This window comes from Eublepharis macularius, chromosome 4 (assembly GCF_028583425.1).
Source record: "Eublepharis macularius isolate TG4126 chromosome 4, MPM_Emac_v1.0, whole genome shotgun sequence".
Classification (NCBI taxonomy): Eukaryota; Metazoa; Chordata; class Lepidosauria; order Squamata; family Eublepharidae; genus Eublepharis; species Eublepharis macularius.
Genome location: NC_072793.1, coordinates 65779249 through 65797705, shown reverse-complemented (window position 1 = coordinate 65797705; position 18457 = coordinate 65779249). Strand labels below are relative to the sequence as shown.

Genomic DNA, 18457 nt, shown 5'->3' with positions numbered 1-18457 from the left:
ATGGGGTCATGGGAATCTCCCTGCCCCCAAAAGAAGAATTTATTTTCTAGCCATTTGGCTCTTAGCAATCTCTGTCCCTCTTGGGCATAACCTGGTATAAGGTAGTAAGCCGTTGTTCTGCTTCACTCAGACACATTAGCACACCCAATAGCTTGAGTGCTCTGTGCTGGGAGCTGGGAGGCTCCTTTCTCCACCTGCCCCTGTTCTGCCAGCTACTAGCCTGCAGCTGGGCTCTTGCACATGGACAAAGAGGAATCACAATAATTGAACTACTGAGGGCGAAGCTACAAGTGACGAATGACACTTGAACGGCAAGTGTATTTCTCCCTGTTCACTTGCGCTCCACTCAATCCACTTGCCGTTTAAGTGTCATTCGTCACTTGTAGCTTGGCCCTGAGATGAATTCTTAGGTGGGAGCATTTCTCCAGACTGAGTAAAGAAGTATTCCTTTGCCTGTCCTGAAGCTCCTTCTGGAGACTCCTGTCCATTCCTCCAAACAGGACGTAGGTACTGTTGGTCAGTGACTAAACCAGTTAAGGATGGAGATGGCAGCCTGTCCTAGAGACAGTCACACTCCTGCTTAAGAAGCAGGTTCACAGCTTAGAACTAGGATTGGTGTAACCTTACCAGAGTACTACCTCAAACACTAGGGTATTCAAATTCAGCTGAGTCTTAGGGCTAGCATGAACACATTTCTTGGCAAAAAAGGTAATGATAATCAAGATTTCACACACTGTCTAGCTTTTCCAAAAGCACTTCTTATTATATAACAAATATCTTAGAGGAGAGCATCCAAAATTAGCCATGCTGCAGATATTGTATAAGACTGGAACAAGAGCTATTATCTCTCAGATGCAACATGCTTCTTTCTTTTACCAGGGTTAAACTAATCAGACACAGTCAGTTGTCTTTGTTTTTTAGATTGTTAATATTGCTTTGTCATTTTCTTTCCTTTGCAGGGAGCAGTTTTTAAAGCTAAGTGACTCAGTTCTAGATAAACATCCTTTACTGCAGAACTAGGCTGCATGCTCAAGATTTTCCTTCTTAATCCGGGGGGGGGGGGGGGGTGGCAAAAATAACACATTCCTCATTCCGGTTGGTGTTTTCTATTCCTTTGTGCGCAGTCTCCTTTGGGTTTGTTTTCTATAATCCTTTCATACTCCTCCTCCTCCTCCACTGTTCCTAAAAACAGGAGCTGCTGCATAACAGAAAGAAAGAAAACAGTAGCTGAGCCAGATTATTAATTTAATTTTCATTAGTTCAAAGCCAAAATAGCGCAAGTTTTAAAAATAAAAATAAAAACCTGACTGATAATCAGATGTAACCATTTTCCCTTGCCAGAAACTTGCGTAGGAGTAGCAGCTTGGCAACCAAAGAGTTAAGGAGTCTGCTCGAGTTAAGTTGAGCTAAGTGAGTAATGCACCTAGTTAAAGTTTTCAATGCGGCTGCAATTGGGAGAGCGAGAGAAAGGGAAAAGCGATATCGGGAGCTGTTATTACATGAACCAAGCCCGTTTTAAAGGGGGTTACAAACACAAGGTTAGTAGTACTCGTGCAAATAACCTGTGCCCGATTGTCTCCCCCAACCCCCACCCCTTTCCGAGAGCAAAAAGGGCTCAGCAGCAGGCTTTAGTTGCCCGAGGCTTCTGACCTGACCTCATCCCAGTGAAACATGTTCAGAAGATAATGATTTGAAATATATAAAGATGGATTTTCGAGGACTGGCTGGGGGAGGGGTCTGCAAGTTAGCAGTATTTTAAATATTAGAGTAGGGTAGGATTTTTACACACACTCACTTTGTGTGATATTGGATGGTGCCTGTTTTCGCAGGCCATGACTTGAATTTGGAATTCAGTATCTGTTTCCCTTCCACTTGATGTGCAGTTGTGAAAGGTGCTAAACAGGTTGAGTTAGTTTGATGCTGTGGGAGGTGTAATGATTTCTCAAGCTTCTTGTGCATTATTCAGGCAGTTAAGACGAGGCAAGAAGCAAACATTGCTGTTCTTCTGAAGTCAAGCAAGGCTGTCTTGTGTCCAGGTATGCCAAAGTAATTTTTGCCATAAAATGGCTTGCAAATAAGCAAAATATAGAAAATGAAGAAATGTCTTTTAAGATGAAGCAATGAATATGTTCTGAGAGATTTATGTACTGGCCTATTTAAAGAAGCAGAGATAAGAAGGTGTTCAGCCATGTGTTTTGCTAGAGCACCTTCTTTATCTGCTATGAACCTTTTACTGCTTACACAATCTTCTTTTGTATTAACATTACATTAAAATGGGCTGTTGCAATAGAAATCTTTCTGCAGAGCATCTAAAAAAGAATGTATTGCCCCAGTATAATTACTTTGCTTTGATTGGCATTAATGAGGTCTTCTCATTATTTATCTTTAACAGTGTATATGGAACTCAGGTTTCTCCTGGCTTAAGTTGGCCATTGGTGATAATTCTGCTTACTGGTAACTTATCCACGTACTATTCATGCCAAACTTTGATTGTGAAAAGGAAAAGACTACAAACTAAACTGGCTCGCAAGGGATTATTTTGAAATGTAGGTGGCATTCATTTTATAAAACTGAAGTAGTCAGCTTCTGCAATTTCTCCCTTCTGTTCTTTTTTCCACACAGGATGGTGGCTTTCTGATTTGAAAATTACAAGTGTCCTTCAGGGGCTCCTGAAAAACTCTTTTGTTCTGGTAAACATCATGTGGAGTTGTCTGGCTATAGCTGAGTCTTGAGTTTTTCACTGGGGAAAAAAATGGGAGATCTGGCTTTATTTGATCTTTTAGAGTGTCCGGTGTGCTTGGAGAAGCTAGATGTCTCAGCCAAGGTGCTTCCCTGCCAGCACACATTCTGCAAGCCTTGCCTTCAGAGAATCTTGAAATCGCACAAGGAGTTGAGGTGTCCTGAATGCCGAACCTTGGTTCTCTGCAGCATAGAAGAACTTCCAGCCAACTTCCTTTTAATTCGCTTACTGGACGGCATCCGATTTGGACCAAGTGTAATGAAGTTTGGCTCACTTCAGAGATCTGGGGTTCTTTGTTCTCCCAGCTCCATCAGGAGAATCAGGGGAGATCCAAGAGGTTTACAATTCAGTCAATACAGGCTGACTTCACATCCCAGGATCCCTATGGAAGGGGTAAGGAATACAATTTTTGTGTTACTAACTTTATAGCAAGACACTTGTAGGTCATGTTTTAACTAAAGGAGTTTAACAAATTCAGTTAATTACAGAGCTGGCTGCTTTCTTCCCAAGGTGCCCAGTAATCTTAACTGGATTTATGTAGTAACTCACTTAAAACTGGAACGTATTCCAGCTGGAACAATTTCAAGCTAAGAATCTGGCTCATGAGTTTTCAGGGGGTTGCCATCTCCAGCTGAGCCTGAAATTGTGCTGAGACTTTTCAAGTGACATTGTAGTACTTCTATTTCCAGTCCTAGATTAAATCAGGAAATGGAAAATTTATACAAGTGGGAGAGCAAAACTACTTTCACACCTGTCAAGCACTGAGGAAGGTTTGATTTCCATAGAACTTTTTTTAGTTATGTTTTATACTGTACCATGGCCGGGGGGAGGGGGAAGTTGTCCCTTATAAGACTGAAATCAAGTTATTTGATCCTCTAAAGACATGTGGCTGGGCCTGAACATGAGTAAAAAGTAGGTTAACTGTGTCCTAGATTCCTCCTGCCTGTCACTCCGGTCCTCCTGTTCTCAAGTGCCTTTCACAAAAAGTTCAGCCTGATCCTCTTCCCTGTGTTGGACTTCATGCCAGTGGGAAAGCACAAGCTTCGTGTGCTGGGATGCTGAGCAAAGACAGGGGCAGCAAAAAAACCCCCCCCAAAAGTGCACAAAGGTGCACTTTAGCAGTTTTTGTAAGGCATGCATGATGAAGTGCTTTGAAGCTTGCTACAGTTCTATAAATTCATCCTTTTGTGATATATGTAAATGGGAGTGTATTACTTTATTTTCCCCCTCAATAATTGACCAGTTAAGGGCAATCAAGATGGTTGCAACTGTTTGAAAGAGTTGTATTTAAGGAACCATAAACGGTCTTTTTCAAAAAAATGTGACTCCCTCAGTAAGAGTAGGTTTAGGTAACCAACTGAGCTTTCATTCTTTGTGGTATCAGGTTGAATTTTACTCCACCAAGGTAGCCACTCGGAGAAGCAGTGTGTCTGGTAGTTAGAGTAGAATGTCAGGAGACCTGAGTTCAAAGCCCTGCTTTCCATGAATGATGGTGACCGTTGGCCAGTCTTTCTCTTTGAGCTCAACCTACCTCAAAGGGTTGTTGGAGGATACAGTATGAAAGATCCAAGTATGCTACCTTGAGCTCATTGGAGAAATTGTATGTTAAACACACACACACACACACACACACACACACACACACACACACGGGGACCTGCAAGGACTTGTGGGCGGCATCACATTTCCCCCTTCTCTACCATGTTCTCGTTCCCCTGCCTTTCCCCGGCCCCCACAGCCTCCCCCTTTTCCTGCTTCCCCCTGCCTTTCCCACCCACCTTTCTCTGCCCCACATCTTTACTTTTTCTCCTTTCCCCTTCTGGTAGCCTTTTCCTTATGGCCCAGTTGCATGATGCTGGCTGAGCTATGGCTGCCATGTCCCCTAGTGGGGGTGGGGGATCCCCTGCTTACAGTCTTTGCCCACCGCTGCCACTCACCTGGCTGGCAGGGGAGGAGAAGTGCCTGGGGAATGGGTCTGGGAGGCAAAAAAACCTCCTGGGCCAGTGTGCAGTGGTGGTGCTCCCACCAGGCAGAGACAAAAAACCACCTAGGCCAGTCCGCACTGGGGGCACTCCCAGAAGTAATGTTATGGTGCCTGACGGGAGCACACCCACTAGGCACACTTGTGAGGAAGTCACCCCTGCTAAGTGCTAGGACCTGGCAACCCTAGTCTGACCTGGGTCCAGTTACATGATGGGAACCTGCAAGGACTTGCACTTTACATTACATCCCCTTCCCTCCTCCTAACAGCCTCCATATGCTCACTTTTCTCTTCGTCCTTCTGTTCTTCAAACCCAGTAAACAACTTATCTTTTTTTCTGTCCACCATATTCACGTATATTTTTAATTTACTTCATTTTTATACTCCACAACGGGGACTCAAAGCAGCATACATTGTTCTCCTTGCCTCCACAACGACCTGGTGGGGCAGGTTAGGCTGAGAGTCTGTGACTGGATCAAAGTAACTCAGTACACTTCCACAGCAGAGTAGTAATTAGAACCTGGGTCTCCTCCTTATGCAAGTCATGTGGTATCAAGTCTTCCAGTGACTTCTGTCAAGCCAGACCCTAATGAGTCCTCCCTCAGATACCAGAACAACCCTGGAAAGTGACCTGCTCCCCCTTTTCCTTTTACTGACAGAAACCAAGCCTGGAATATTATTAAATTATTATGGTTGCCTAGCAATAGCCACTAAGGACATTTGGTTAAAACTACAGGTGCTCCTTTTACCATTTTGAGGTCCCCCCCCCGCCAATTTTTTTAAAAAAAATTATTTACTTGTTTTTTAGATTTCAGATTTTTCTGCAAACCTGGAGTGCAGGAAGATCTGTCTTGTCTGTTCATGGCCCCAATCTCCAGATTTAAGTATCCTCAGATCAGAGTCACTTGGCTGTTAGTATACAGGATGTGCGCACCCAACCCTATTCAATCAGGATAAATTACAATGGGTGAACACAAACAGAACTCTGTTCTCCATACTTGTTGCACTTGAACTTATCTGTAACCTAGATCATGTACCACAGCCTAGTACCAAAACTACCCATTGGATCCAGTTTCATCAACCATATCATAATCTCATTGCAAAGAAATCTGCAGTATTCTTTCTGTAATACTGGTACTACTTATTCATGAAGAGTGGAATCTACCACATGGCACTCTGGCACAAGCCCCAAATGAATACAGTTGTTTTGGAGGACTTCTAACAAATGGGCAAAAAATACAATGCCAAAATGTATCTCTTATGGGTTAATTTTAATTTTAATATTCAGAACAGAATATTCTAGAGAATAAGATTCTTTATTTCAAATCAGTTTTGAGGTTACTCATACCAGCAGCTCTTTGTATGGGCATATCCAATAGAACCCATAGCTTGCAAGATTCATTACAATGTGACATTTGGCAATGAAGGGAGGGATACGGCTTGCAATAGAAATGGTAAAAAAGAGCCCAAATTGAGAGAAAGTTGCAGGATTTAACTAGATCTGAAAAAAACCACAAATATGTTTGATTTAATACATCTTGCAAGCCAGTAGTGCAAATGGAATTGTTTTTCATCTCAGTCCTTCAAGGCTAAATTTGACCTGGGGATCTGAAGAAAAAAGGTCACAGGACTCTCTTCATTTGGATCTCTCCAAAGGCCTCCATGTTAACTACTGGCAAAGTTTGCTACTGCTTTGAATGGGATGGGTGGGTCCATGATCAATGACCCAGCAAACACTAATCAACATCAGGACAGACATTGGCCCTTTTCACACTGCTTACCTTGACTCGCAACGATGTGGAACATCGCACTAAAAATGCGGAACATCACGTTTTCTCGCACGAGGTTTGTGCGACGTCGTGCAAATCTCGTGCGAGAAAATACAATGTTCCGTGTTTTTAGCGTGATGTTCCGCGTCGTTGCGAGTCAAGGTAAGCAGTGTGAAAAGGGCCATTGATAAGCACAATCTTGTGATAAAATGTATAGGTAGCAAAGTTAAGCCTGTCTTTTAAAAAAATAATTTTCAAAATAACCAAGTATGATCAACAGTTAAAGAAGCAAGAGACTGGAAGTCCTTTGGAACTAGAGCATATGATCTTAGACCTATGTCACGATTCAGTTAACTGTGAATATAACCTACCATAATGAGAAAGGGAATGGTGGTGGGAGAGAGACTAGAAGAAGATGGGAACATAAAGCATACAGGAATGATAGAAAATATAGAACAGTATATATTTCACTCAGTATAAACTATGGTTGCTAGCCTCCAGGTCAAGCCTGGAAAGGTCCTGCAGAGATCAGGTCCCCTGGAGAAAATAGCTGCTTTGGAGGGTGGATTCTATGGTGTTATATCCTGCTGAGATCTCTCCCTTCCCCAAACACTGCCTTCCCCAGGGTCTACTGCCTAGATCTCCAGAAATTTCCCAGCTTGGAATTGGCATCCCTAGTAAATGGAATACATTTCAGTTAGTATAGCAAGGCAATCCATTTAGGAAGAGACCTGATGACCTCACATTATGCAAGAATACTGTGAGGATTATGAATGTTCACAAATCAAGCTACTAGAAAATGCTGTGTAATTGATTAGTGGCTAGCAATACAATACATGTATCAGTAACCTATATATTCTCACACAGATGCAGACCAAAGTGATAAGGAATTGGTGAATCCTTCCATTGCCACAACCGTTAAAAGAATATCATATAAGGTTGCCGTCGAAATAATTCTGTTCTTGGATATGTCAAGATTTCAGTACTCTAAGACTGCAGTCTTAAGGACACTTTTGTAAGAGTAATCCTGTACTGAATAGGTCTGCTTAGGATAGGACTGCTTGCTCTGCCGCCAAGCAAAATTCTATAATCAAATCATGTTTGTGTTTGCATAAATTTTCATGCAACATCTCGATGTTGCAGACATACAGATTTTGTTGCAGGATCCAGGCTAGGTAACAGGAAGAGGAAACATGCCCCCTTGGGAAAATTCTGTAGGTCACTTTGCAGAAGCAAGCTGGCTGTGTGTTTTTTTTCCCCCATCAATCCCTTCCATGTAATATCATATTGAGAAACTTCATGAATTGACAACCCTCACAGAGCTTTCTGTTGTCAAGGAGCTGTTATCATGGAAATGGCTGCAGTCTTCATCCAAGTATAACCTGTTCTATATGAAGGTGGGTGGGGGAGACTGTGAGGAAAATAAATGAATGTCTTGCACATGTGAACCAACCCTGTGTCTTCAAAGCAGGCCTAAGAATTGCTTTGTATAGCAGAAGGGAGAAACAGCAGCACTATTTCTAAGAAGCATACTGTGAGAACTTAGTTTCATGGTACGCTGAATTCTTCTGTGGATGTTTAGAACAGATGCCGGCTGCTTCCATGCTAGGTAAGAAAAGTCCATGGTGGTGATATTGCTGGTGCAATGGTGATTCCAGATACAGTGGGATAATCTGTTTCCCCATCATTGTTTGCCTCGTTTGGGATGCTTATGTGCCACTGCTCAGGAACTCAAAGCTGAAATTCTTTTTAAAACTTCCGTGTCTGAACAGCGTATCTAAAGAATAGTGCAATGCTTGAATCCTTCTGCTACACTCTCCACACTTGCCTCCTTTTAATGAACTAATTCTCTCTACATTTGGCTGCATTCCTGCTCTTGGAAAGGCTATGGGGATGATCCCCTCTTCCTGATGAATGAATGAATTAGCTCTTAGCTAGGTTGGGCAAGGCAATAGGTTAAAAAAATACACACACACACACACAATGAATTAGTTTCTACTAAGTTAAAGCTACATTTCAGCTCTGGCCAAGCAACTTACCCTCTCCATCTATGCTAAAGAATCTCTTTGCATTCTAGTCTTGAGACAACTAGACATCCACCAATGAATTATTATTTATTATTATTTTATTACACTTCTAGACCGCCCTCCCCGTCAGACAGGCTCAGTTCCTTGCTAAGTCAAAAAAGGCAATGGGGTCAATTCTCTCCTCTGGGCAAGCCAATTTCTCCCTCTCTGTGTGTCAAAGAATCTCTTTGCATTCCAGGCTTGATAGTTAGTTCAAGGACCACGATAAGAGTGAGCAGTTGGTTATGTTAATGGCAGTAAACTGAGAGTCCCTGACTCACCCATCCTTCTGTCTCGAGAATGTAAGGTTTATGTATTGCTTACAAATATCTGTGATATCTGTTCCTCCTCAAAACAGCAAAATATATATGAGGACCATTGAAAGACATACAAGTGGCTTTATATTTTAGTAGTTGAGCAACAGCACTGTAACCTTGCCCAGTGCCTCAAAACAAAAAAGAAGTTCATGTGACAATGTGGGTAAAGGTAAAGGTAGTCCCCTGTGCAAGCACCAAGTCATTACTGACCCATGGGGGACGTCGCATCACGACATTTTCTTGGCAGACTTTTTGTTACGGGGTGGTTTGCCATTGCCTTCCCCAGTCATCTACACTTTACCCCCAGGAAACTGGGTACTCATTTTACCGACCTCGGAAGGATGGAAGGCTGAGTCAACCTTGAGCTGGCTATCTGAACCTGGCTTCCGCCAGCATTGAACTCACGTCATGAGCAGAGCTTGGGCTGCAGTACTGCATCTTACCACTCTGCGCCACAGGGCTCTTGTGACAATGTGAAGGAGGAGGAAATGAAAGGAGCCTTCCTTTTTCATTGAAACTGAAGACATCTCTTCCCTTCTGGACACATTTAAAGAATGATCCCAGCAGAGACATGGCATGAAAGATTGTGGGGGAGGTGCCTGTGTTTTTTTTAAGTGATTCTTTTAGATAAAAAAAACTTGGGCTGCTTACAGTTGGGGCATGAATGCAAACGGATGTCCTGTGGAAACAAAAACACACAGAGACACACATTCAGTGGCTGAAACAGGGGAAATCCTCCACATGAACACAACCTCTGCTGGAAATGGGGAATGTGGGGCTTGAATTGGTAATGTAAGAAATGGTAGGGATATCAGGTCAATCGACTAGATGAATAGACAGGTGGAGATGACTGTAAAATAGGTCAGATTACCAAATATGATTTCAAAACCAGCTGTTGGGTGATGGACCACTTACCTTTAAGCCGTAACCTGCTATGAAGCAGAATACACAGTTCTTTAGGTTGTACGTAGGATTGCCAACCTCCAAATGGGGCATTGAGATCTCTTAGAATTACACCTGATCTCCACACTACAGAGATCAGTATCCCTGGAGAATAGTGGAGAGTGGACTTTACGATGTTATACTTTGCTTTGCTCCCTCCCCAGGCTGCGCCTCAAATCTCCAGGAATTTCCTAACCCAGAAATGGCAACCTTATGTGCTGGACACTAAGGAGAGGAGCTGAAACTATGAATTGCCAGTTGGGATGCTCTCACTGGCTGAACATCAGCTATTGAAAAGCTGTGGTCCAGATATGCCCCCCCAGGTCTAGAGATGCCAGACCTCCCTCTGTAGTGGGAAACCACCTAGCTTTTCTGCTGTTTGGAGAAAGAGGAAATGGAGTGGGGCAATGGAGCATGTTCCAATGTCAGAGTAACGTGCCAACCTCACTTTCAATAAAAACCAGAGATGTTTTGTAAATGCTAGAATGACTTTTTTACCAGAAGTGATATCAGCATGCCACCACAGTAGGCCCTGCCCTCAAATTTCTCCTGGGGATTGCCAGCTGCAGCCTAGCAACACTACCCTGGTCTCAGCACAGAACAGGGCCAGTTACATTGCTGTAGGATTGCCAATTCCATATTGGGAAATTCCTGGAGATTTGGCGATGGAGTCTATGTAGGTTGGGGTTTGGGGAGGAGAGGGATCAGAGCGGGGTATTATGTCATAGAATATACCCTCTAAAACCCCCATTTCTCAGTGGATATTGATTTCTGTAATATGGAGATCAGTTGTAATTTTGGGAGATCTCCAGCCTCCACTTGCTTGACACCCCACATTGCCATAAGGTTGCCCAATTCTAAAAAAAAATTAGTCTTTAATCTAGAATGTGCCCTCTCCCATAATCAGTTTGAGTGCAAAAACTGTTTGGATTTTTTGGTAAGGCCATATCAGTAATGAGGAGTCTACCATATATAAAATATTCCAAAGTGTCTCTCGGGTTAGTGCAGCCTTTGAATTGATATTAATTCACACCAAAGATAATTGAAGCCATTAAAGAGTTTGTATATTCCATTGAAAACAAGCCTTGCAAGACATCTGCCTATATTACAAAATAGAATGACTAAAAAAAATAGTGAAAACATATTATGATAGACAGGAGGCTGTCCTGCCCCTGAGTGGAAAAACAGCCTCTCAGCTGTTTCACCTCTAAGCCTTTGGGGGTGCTGTTCCAGCATCCAGTCACCTTTGGCGGGAGTGGGTGGGTGGGATGCGAATGCAGGAGGGAAGGGTTCTGTTCTATCTCAAGGTGAGGGCAGCAGCTCTCGCTCGCTCGCTCTGGATAGAGTTGTGAGGCCTGTGGTGACAAGCAGACCTATAACTTCAAGCTTCAAACAGAATTCTCTACAGAACCTGTACTTAAATAAATCTTCTTAGTTGTTGTATTAAACTTCCTGCTCCAGTGATCTCTGTACGTTTCGAGTTCAATACAAAACTTACTTCACAACACTGACCCAACTACCCTTAAGAACATCTTGTAATTGAGCGGAAGGTTTGTATCTTAAAACCAAACAGGTCTCCCCCAAATTCATAAGCAGCATTGAGGGTCCCCTCGATTTCAAAGAAAGGGCCTGTTGCACATCTTCTGTGAGAGAAAAGATAACCTAAAGCATGTTGATTTCTGACACCATGTTTTCATAGTGCGATAACAAAACTGTTGTCATGAGCTAGCCTTCAAGTTCCCTAGTATTATTTTTCAGGATAGATGCTCAGTTCAAATAGAGGAGGAAGATAGAAAAATATATTTCAGGTAGGGTTGCCAATAGGCCTTGAGAAAAATATTCTGTTACTTTGATAGAACTTAATGGCTGATTCCGCACACGTTGGATAATGCACTTTCAATGCACTTTATCAATCGTTTGAGGTGGATTTTTTGTTCTGCACGCACAAAAATCTGTTCCAAATGATCTATAAAGAGGATTGGAAGTGCATTATCCAATGTGTGTGGAATCCCCCATTGTGTGGAAATGGGCAGCTGCAGCTTTTCATGCCATGGAGGTCACTAACATTGTCTGGATGATAACATCCATATTGTCTGTCTTAAAGGGACAGCACTCTTTTTTCAAGCAGTCGGCAACACTAGTTTCAAAACATGATGTAAAAGCAGATTATATAATATACTAATAGTGAATTGGCCCTTATGTGGGGATACTTAAATGCAGAGACTAGAGCCATGACAAGACAAAACAGACCTTCCAACACACCTGAAAAATGACCCAGGTTTGCAGAAAAATCTGAAATCTAAAAAAATGCATGGGGGGTGTTAAAAAGAGAGAATTTCCTGTAGCTTTAACCAGATACCTTCTGTGGCTGTTGCTAGGCAACCAAGTAGTGGTTAGGTCAGTATTCTAGGCTTAGTTTCTGTCAGGAAAAGGTAGTGGGGCCCTTTTCAGGGTTTTTTTTAGCCTTTGAGGGAGGGCTCATTGGGACGAAGCTCAGAAACAACCACTACATAACTTGATATCACATGACTTGCCTGACTCACCCAAACCTGGCTGCTTGCTACTGCTCAACAGCACCCTCCCCCCCAAGCCAGCACAGTGTAGTGGTTAGAGTTTCAGAATAGGATGTGGGAGACCCAGGTTCAAATCACCACTCTGCTGTGGAAACTCACTGGGTAACTTGGATCTAGGGATGCCATACCCCTGGCGGAGGCAGGGGATCCCCCACTCCCCACACCCCGCCCCCACTTACATAACCAGCGGGGGGGTGCGCACCTGCCCTGCGTGCTCCCCCGTGGCACAGCACACTCCCTTTCTCAGCAACCGCCAGGATCGGGCCTGTTTTGGGACACGGACAAAGGTGGGAGCGCCCCTGTGCTTCTCAGTGCCTCAAAAATGGCCCAATCCGCAGCAAAATGGGCCTGTTTGGGGGTGCTGCAGAGCACCCCTGTGCTCCACAGCGCCTCAAAATGGGCCCATTTTGGCACAGATCGGTCCCGTTCTGAGGCGCTGTGGAGCCTGGGTGTGCTCCCAGTGGCCGCGTGATGATGTCACATGAGAAGTGACATCATCACACTTGTGGGAGCGCACGCACACCCCCTTTCCCCCAAGGTAAGTGCCAGGCACCTGTCCCCCACTGGAAGGTTGAGGGGGCCTGGCACCCCTACTTGGATCCAGTCACACACACTCAACCTAACCTACCTCTCAGGGTTGTTGTGAGGATAATTTTGAGGCAAGAAGTTGCTTCTCCATTATGGGGAAAGGCAGTATATAAATGAAGTAATTTAGTAAAAATTTATGAAGATGGGGGACAGATAAAATGTAAGTTGTATAATAGGTTTGAAAGAGAAAAGGACATAGGGAAATGTGAGCCTATGGGGCTGCCAGGAGGAGGGAAAGAGGAAATAGTGTGGGGAAGGGGATACACACAAAAATGAAGTACCCCACACAAGTTCTAGAAGGTTCCTCACCATTCAACTGAGTCTAGCTCAGACGGTGGCATGCAACTGGGCCAAAGGGCTGAGGCTGCCTGGGGTGGAAGAGGGAAAGGTAAAAACAGGGACACGGACAAAGGTGGGTAGGAAGGAGAAAAGGAAGCAGGAAAAGAAGAGAGGCTATGAGGGGCAGGGAAGGGAAACAGGACATGCTGTTGGAGGGGACCATGAGATGCTCCCTGCTAGTCCTTGCAGGTCCTCCTCTTGTAACACTCTAAAATGGAAGTATTATATAGGTTTTATTAGGTTAGTATTCGTGGTGCAGAACAGATTTCAATTGTACCAAGGATTACTGGGACAGAGAAGTAAGCAATAACAGTTCTTCTGGAAAATATAAAAACCAGCAGTACTCTGGATCTGCCTTCAGTAATGTGGGTTTTCCAGAAATAACTGAATTGGGAAATTTTCCAGTGCCTTAAATAGAGCATGATCTGACTTAGCATATTTATTTTTATTTAGAGCTAATAAACAGCATTTTAAGTTTCACATGTTAATTTTATGTCCCTATAGCAACGAACTTGAGCTGAAATATTTGATTAGGGAAAAATTTGCAGCAGAGTCCTGAGGGCTGCTGAGGCAGAGGTGGCTGGCTGCCTACACAAAACCAACAGCACCAGTCCATTCCCTGTGGATGTTCCATAGGGGAAAATAACAAAGTACACCCATCCAGAAAGCACCAAGTGCACCAGAGTCCATAGCAACCCCAGCAACATTCCTCAATCAGGCAGTAGCAGCCAATTAAACCTCTGTGAGCAGCACACACAGGCACAACCAATCACCAGCTGTTGATCCGGCCAAATGCCCCTCAGTGCCTCTTCCATGTAGAAGACAGGTACCCATCTCTTGCCTAGCAAGGGACAGGGCGTGACCAGCAGCAAAAGTGTTGCCTGCATGCAAACATCCCTGCTCAGGAAGACAAAAAAAGACAAAGGCCAACCTTGACTTTCCCCCAGCCCCACCCCCCCACATACCAGCAACCTAACTGCTGGCCCGTGAGGGAAGATTCTAAAGAGACGTGTCAGTAAGCACTAGGCACTCCATTGAAGCCCATATGGGGCCAGGGAGAGAACACTGAACAGGGAGGCACAGCTCATTGAGAAGGCATGGCCTGGACTCCCAATTCAATCCTCCCATGGAGAAAAGAGAGAGAAGCAAAACCCTTAGAGCTGTTTTGCTTCCACAAATGGCTAAAGGAGGGACAGTTGGCTGCCCAAGAGATCCATCAATTTGGTTGGGATGCTGCTCCACAACACACGCCCACACACACAGCAGCCAGAGCAGCAGTTCCCTCACATCATTCATGGGCTCCTTGTCCCTGCCCTGTCTGATAAGCTGCATGACTTATCAGAAACCATACAGTTTTACCATAGAGTTGCAGTGATTCCTAAAGCTAGCCATTGTCACTTCCAGTTTGTACCCATATATCACCAAATATCACACACACACCACATCCCTTCTGGTTTCAACTTTAACTGACTGTCATTTGAACTGGGAGGGGAGGGGAGGAGACTGGGGGTATAACCTTTCTGGGAAGACTTTGATTTGGCATTCCAGGCAATTACTATGTACAAGTGCACTTCTAGGGAGCAATCTCTAATAAAGACCTTTAACATACAACAGTGTTTGATGAAGTGGAGAGTCTGAGAGAATTCCCTAGCCAGGCCTGACAGGACCATGACCATTGCCATTCTGACCAGTCACCAGATCCAGGCCACTCCTGGAGCATCCTGCCTTGGGCGTTAACAGGCAGACCCTCCCTCACATGTCAGAAGCTCAAGGGGTATTTATTCCTCACCCCCTGCTACTGCTCTCATTACTAATCAGTGAAACACACATGTATTCTCTCATACAATTCCTAGAGATAATCACCTGAAAAATATTAATGACAGCTTTGAACCTGCCAAGCTTGCCTAATACTGCATCAGCATTCATTGCTGTTATTTTGGGTATAACACAGTGTCTTTTGAGCAATGGAAAATCTTTCATGGAAAAATAAAGCACTGGAAATTTTTTCACAGAAAAATTTCTGCCCTGCTTCACTGTCTGCCTGTAGTGTTAATCAGATGGTAGAAAGCAAAAACAAAAAATTGGTAGCCCTTTTAGTATGATAGTTTCTGTTAATATTTTCCAAAAATGATTATTAAGAATATGAGACAATTCAATCTAGCCTAAGGATGCCTGTCTCATTCCTTGCCTTTGCTGAAATTTCCAGAATAATCTTTTTACAAATTGACCAGAAAAGTAACTCTTTGTTACTGTCCATGCCTGGCTATACACCTGCAAGAAGGCAGTTCCACCCACAATCATGTCAGGGTCCTCCATTCTATCACCTCAGAAGTTAAGACTTGAAGCACATGTCTTTTGACTCCAGGCACCCCATGTGGGCTCTCAGACAAGTTACCCAATCGGCTGTTAGGTTCAGAACCCCAAAAGCCTTTTTGCCCAGACCCAAGATGACTGCAGATCAAAGAGCACATCTCTTTTGGCATAGGGATTCTACAGAAAAGAGCAAGCTGTTTCCTAGGCTGCCCCCCCCCCCACCATCCAGGAGCAGGCTCTGTGGTGAGGTATGGGGCATAAATCACTTGTTGAAGTAAAGTGTACTTTAGTTGACTTAATTTTCAAGAAAATTAATGTATGTAGTTCATTCATTCCAGACCAGCAATATACTTTTCTTTTTGATGTACTGGAGAAAGAAAGTTGGTGCCTGCTTAGCAAAAGAATAAGAGGACCTAATGCACCTTTTTTATTTTCGATATTTGGATCAGAAATAGAGACTTCTGTGGGTGGGAATATTTCTCCTGGAGGCTACTGTGATTGTCTACTTTTTTCCTGTTTGGTTCCATTATTTCCCCTCCCCCTCCCCCACTGCTACTGGCTGCTTCACCTCCATTTTTTCCCCTTAATTGTTCATTCCTTCTTTTTCCTGCATTAGTTTTATTGAGGGTCCCAGCCAATCAGGAATCACGTAATGAATGAAATGATGTCCTGAAGCTATGTATACAAGCTGTTTACAGCCTAATAAAGCTATTACATGGATTGTGTGAAGCTATGGAGCCAGTCATACATTGTTATGTGATAATGTCCCAGAGTCAAATGAAAGCAATTAAGAAAGAGCTTAGTGTAAATGAATATTTATTTGGCAGGAAAATCATATCCTATGCATCCCAGAGTCTGTCTTAGGTGGCAAACAATGTAAACAAAACAGGTAATAACCAATAAAAATACTTCAATAACTAGAGAGCCAGTAAGGTATAGTGGTCAAAGTGTCAAACTAGGACCTGGCAGACCAAGTTCAAATCCCCACTCTGCCACAGAAACTTGCTGGGTGACCTTAGACAGTCACATGTTCTCAGCATAACCTACCTTACAGGGCTGTTGGGAGGATAAAACTGAGGAGAAGAGAATGATTGGGTCCCTGTTGGGGAGAATGGTGGAGTATATATAAAGTAAAAACAAAATAGAATGGCAGTGAAACAGGAAAACCAGTAGGGAAAAGAACAAGGCAAAAGGGTTATATTAAAAGCCTGAGTAAGCAAGAACAGTTTGGCCTGGTTTCTAAAAGCCACGATGTTGGTGCTAGCTGAGCTTTGAGAGGGATGGCATTCTGTGGTAGTGGGTACCAGAGTAGCTCTTGAGATGATGGCCTTTACTGGTGAGTTGGAAAGCATAATGGTCCTTCAAGTACCCTGATCCTAAGCCATTTAGGACCCGATTCGCTAAGAACTATCACTTGAATTGTGTTTGGTAACAAGGAGGCAGACAACAAATAGACAAGCAAGAAATACCGAAAGAACTATTGAATAGGGGAGCTGGCGTGTCATAGTGGTTAGAGTGTTGAACTAAGACCTCGGACAACTAGGTTCACATCCGTGCTGTGCCATGGGGGTGACCTTTCACAATCTCTTGAGACAGCCTTCCTCACAAGGTTGTTGTGAGAACAAGTTACAGGACAGTTAAACAATGTGTTGAACTGCTTTCCCAATTAGGGAGATTAAAATAATAAAATAAGCATATTTGTTAGAAAATGTTCACAAACAAAGCCTATATAGTTTGGTTTAGCCCTTAAGCAGGTAAAAGAGGATATGATTGCATTCTGCAAATATCTAAGTTGAATTAATTAGGGGATGTATCAAATGCTCTTTTAGTCAAGTCTGAGTAATTTAATTATTTTTGTAATAGTTCAAAATTAACCAACATATTTGGCATATTTGAAATATCTTACAAATTTCCAGAGTGAGGATTTTTTTCAAATACTTGTGTTGTCACATAATTTTCTCATTACATTTTTCTATGGCTCATCATACTTGCTGACTCCTTATTGTAGAGGAAGAGGAAGGACTGCACCTTGAAATAACATCTACCTTGTTTGTGAGATGAGGGGCAATTTAGAAAGTTATTCCAAAGGGGGAGAGAAAATTTTAGAGTGATGGATGTGCTGAGAAACAGGATGGACTCTGAGGAGTTCAAATCACCATTTGGCCAATCTGTCTCAGGCACCTCGAAAAATCTCTATCACAGATTTTGAGTGATTGTTCAGCAACAGTTTAGCACGAAATGTTTAGCTGAGTCCACAAGAAGTGTGATTGGATTCACAAGGACACTCCCAGGCTTGGGATGAAGGGTTAAAACTGTCAAAACAGAAGTCCAGTGAATCCTTAAAGACTAAGAGCATTTCAGCATGAGCTTTCATGAGACAGAGCTTACTTTCCAGTGAGAAAGGTAGACTACAAATGAAAATAGCAGCAGCAGCATTAAGAGAGAAACTCGTTTACCCTATTTTTACAGAAAATTACAGAAGAGGAGGGAAAAGAGAGAGGAGTTGAGCTGAGAGGAGTCTTGTGTAATAAATCAGGTGAGATTCTCTATGTGGGGATTTGAACCTCTTGGGTGTAGTTTAATGGATGATGAGAGAGGTTAGAGGTTCTGCTTGACTCTTCCTCCCCCCACCCATGAAAAATGAAATCCTGCCCATAAGTTGACTTATGGCAAACCTTGAAGGGGTTTTCATGGCAAGAGACTAGCATAGGTGGTTCGTCATTGCCTGCTTCTGCAACTCTGGTATTCATTGGAAGTCTCTCCTCCAATTACTAGCCAAGGCCCACCCTGCTTAGCTTCTGAGATCTGATGAAATCAGACTCACTTGGG

At 43.3% G+C, this 18457-nt stretch overlaps 1 protein-coding gene across 2 annotated transcripts in view; it reads left to right on the top strand.

The window, feature by feature from the left end:
• The first annotated feature begins 1470 nt into the window (after positions 1–1470).
• Positions 1471–18457, top strand: part of SH3RF2 (SH3 domain containing ring finger 2) — a 127662-nt gene continuing 110675 nt past the window's right edge. Inside the window, exons 1-2 of one of the 2 annotated variants that reach the window (XM_054977232.1) lie at positions 1471–1538; positions 2623–3133. In XM_054977232.1, coding sequence (XP_054833207.1) covers positions 2753–3133 — 381 coding nt within the window. In that variant the 5' untranslated portion in view covers positions 1471–1538; positions 2623–2752. Of the gene's footprint in view, positions 1539–1980; positions 2037–2622; positions 3134–18457 lie in introns of those variants that run through there. The other variant, XM_054977231.1, reaches the window with a different exon arrangement.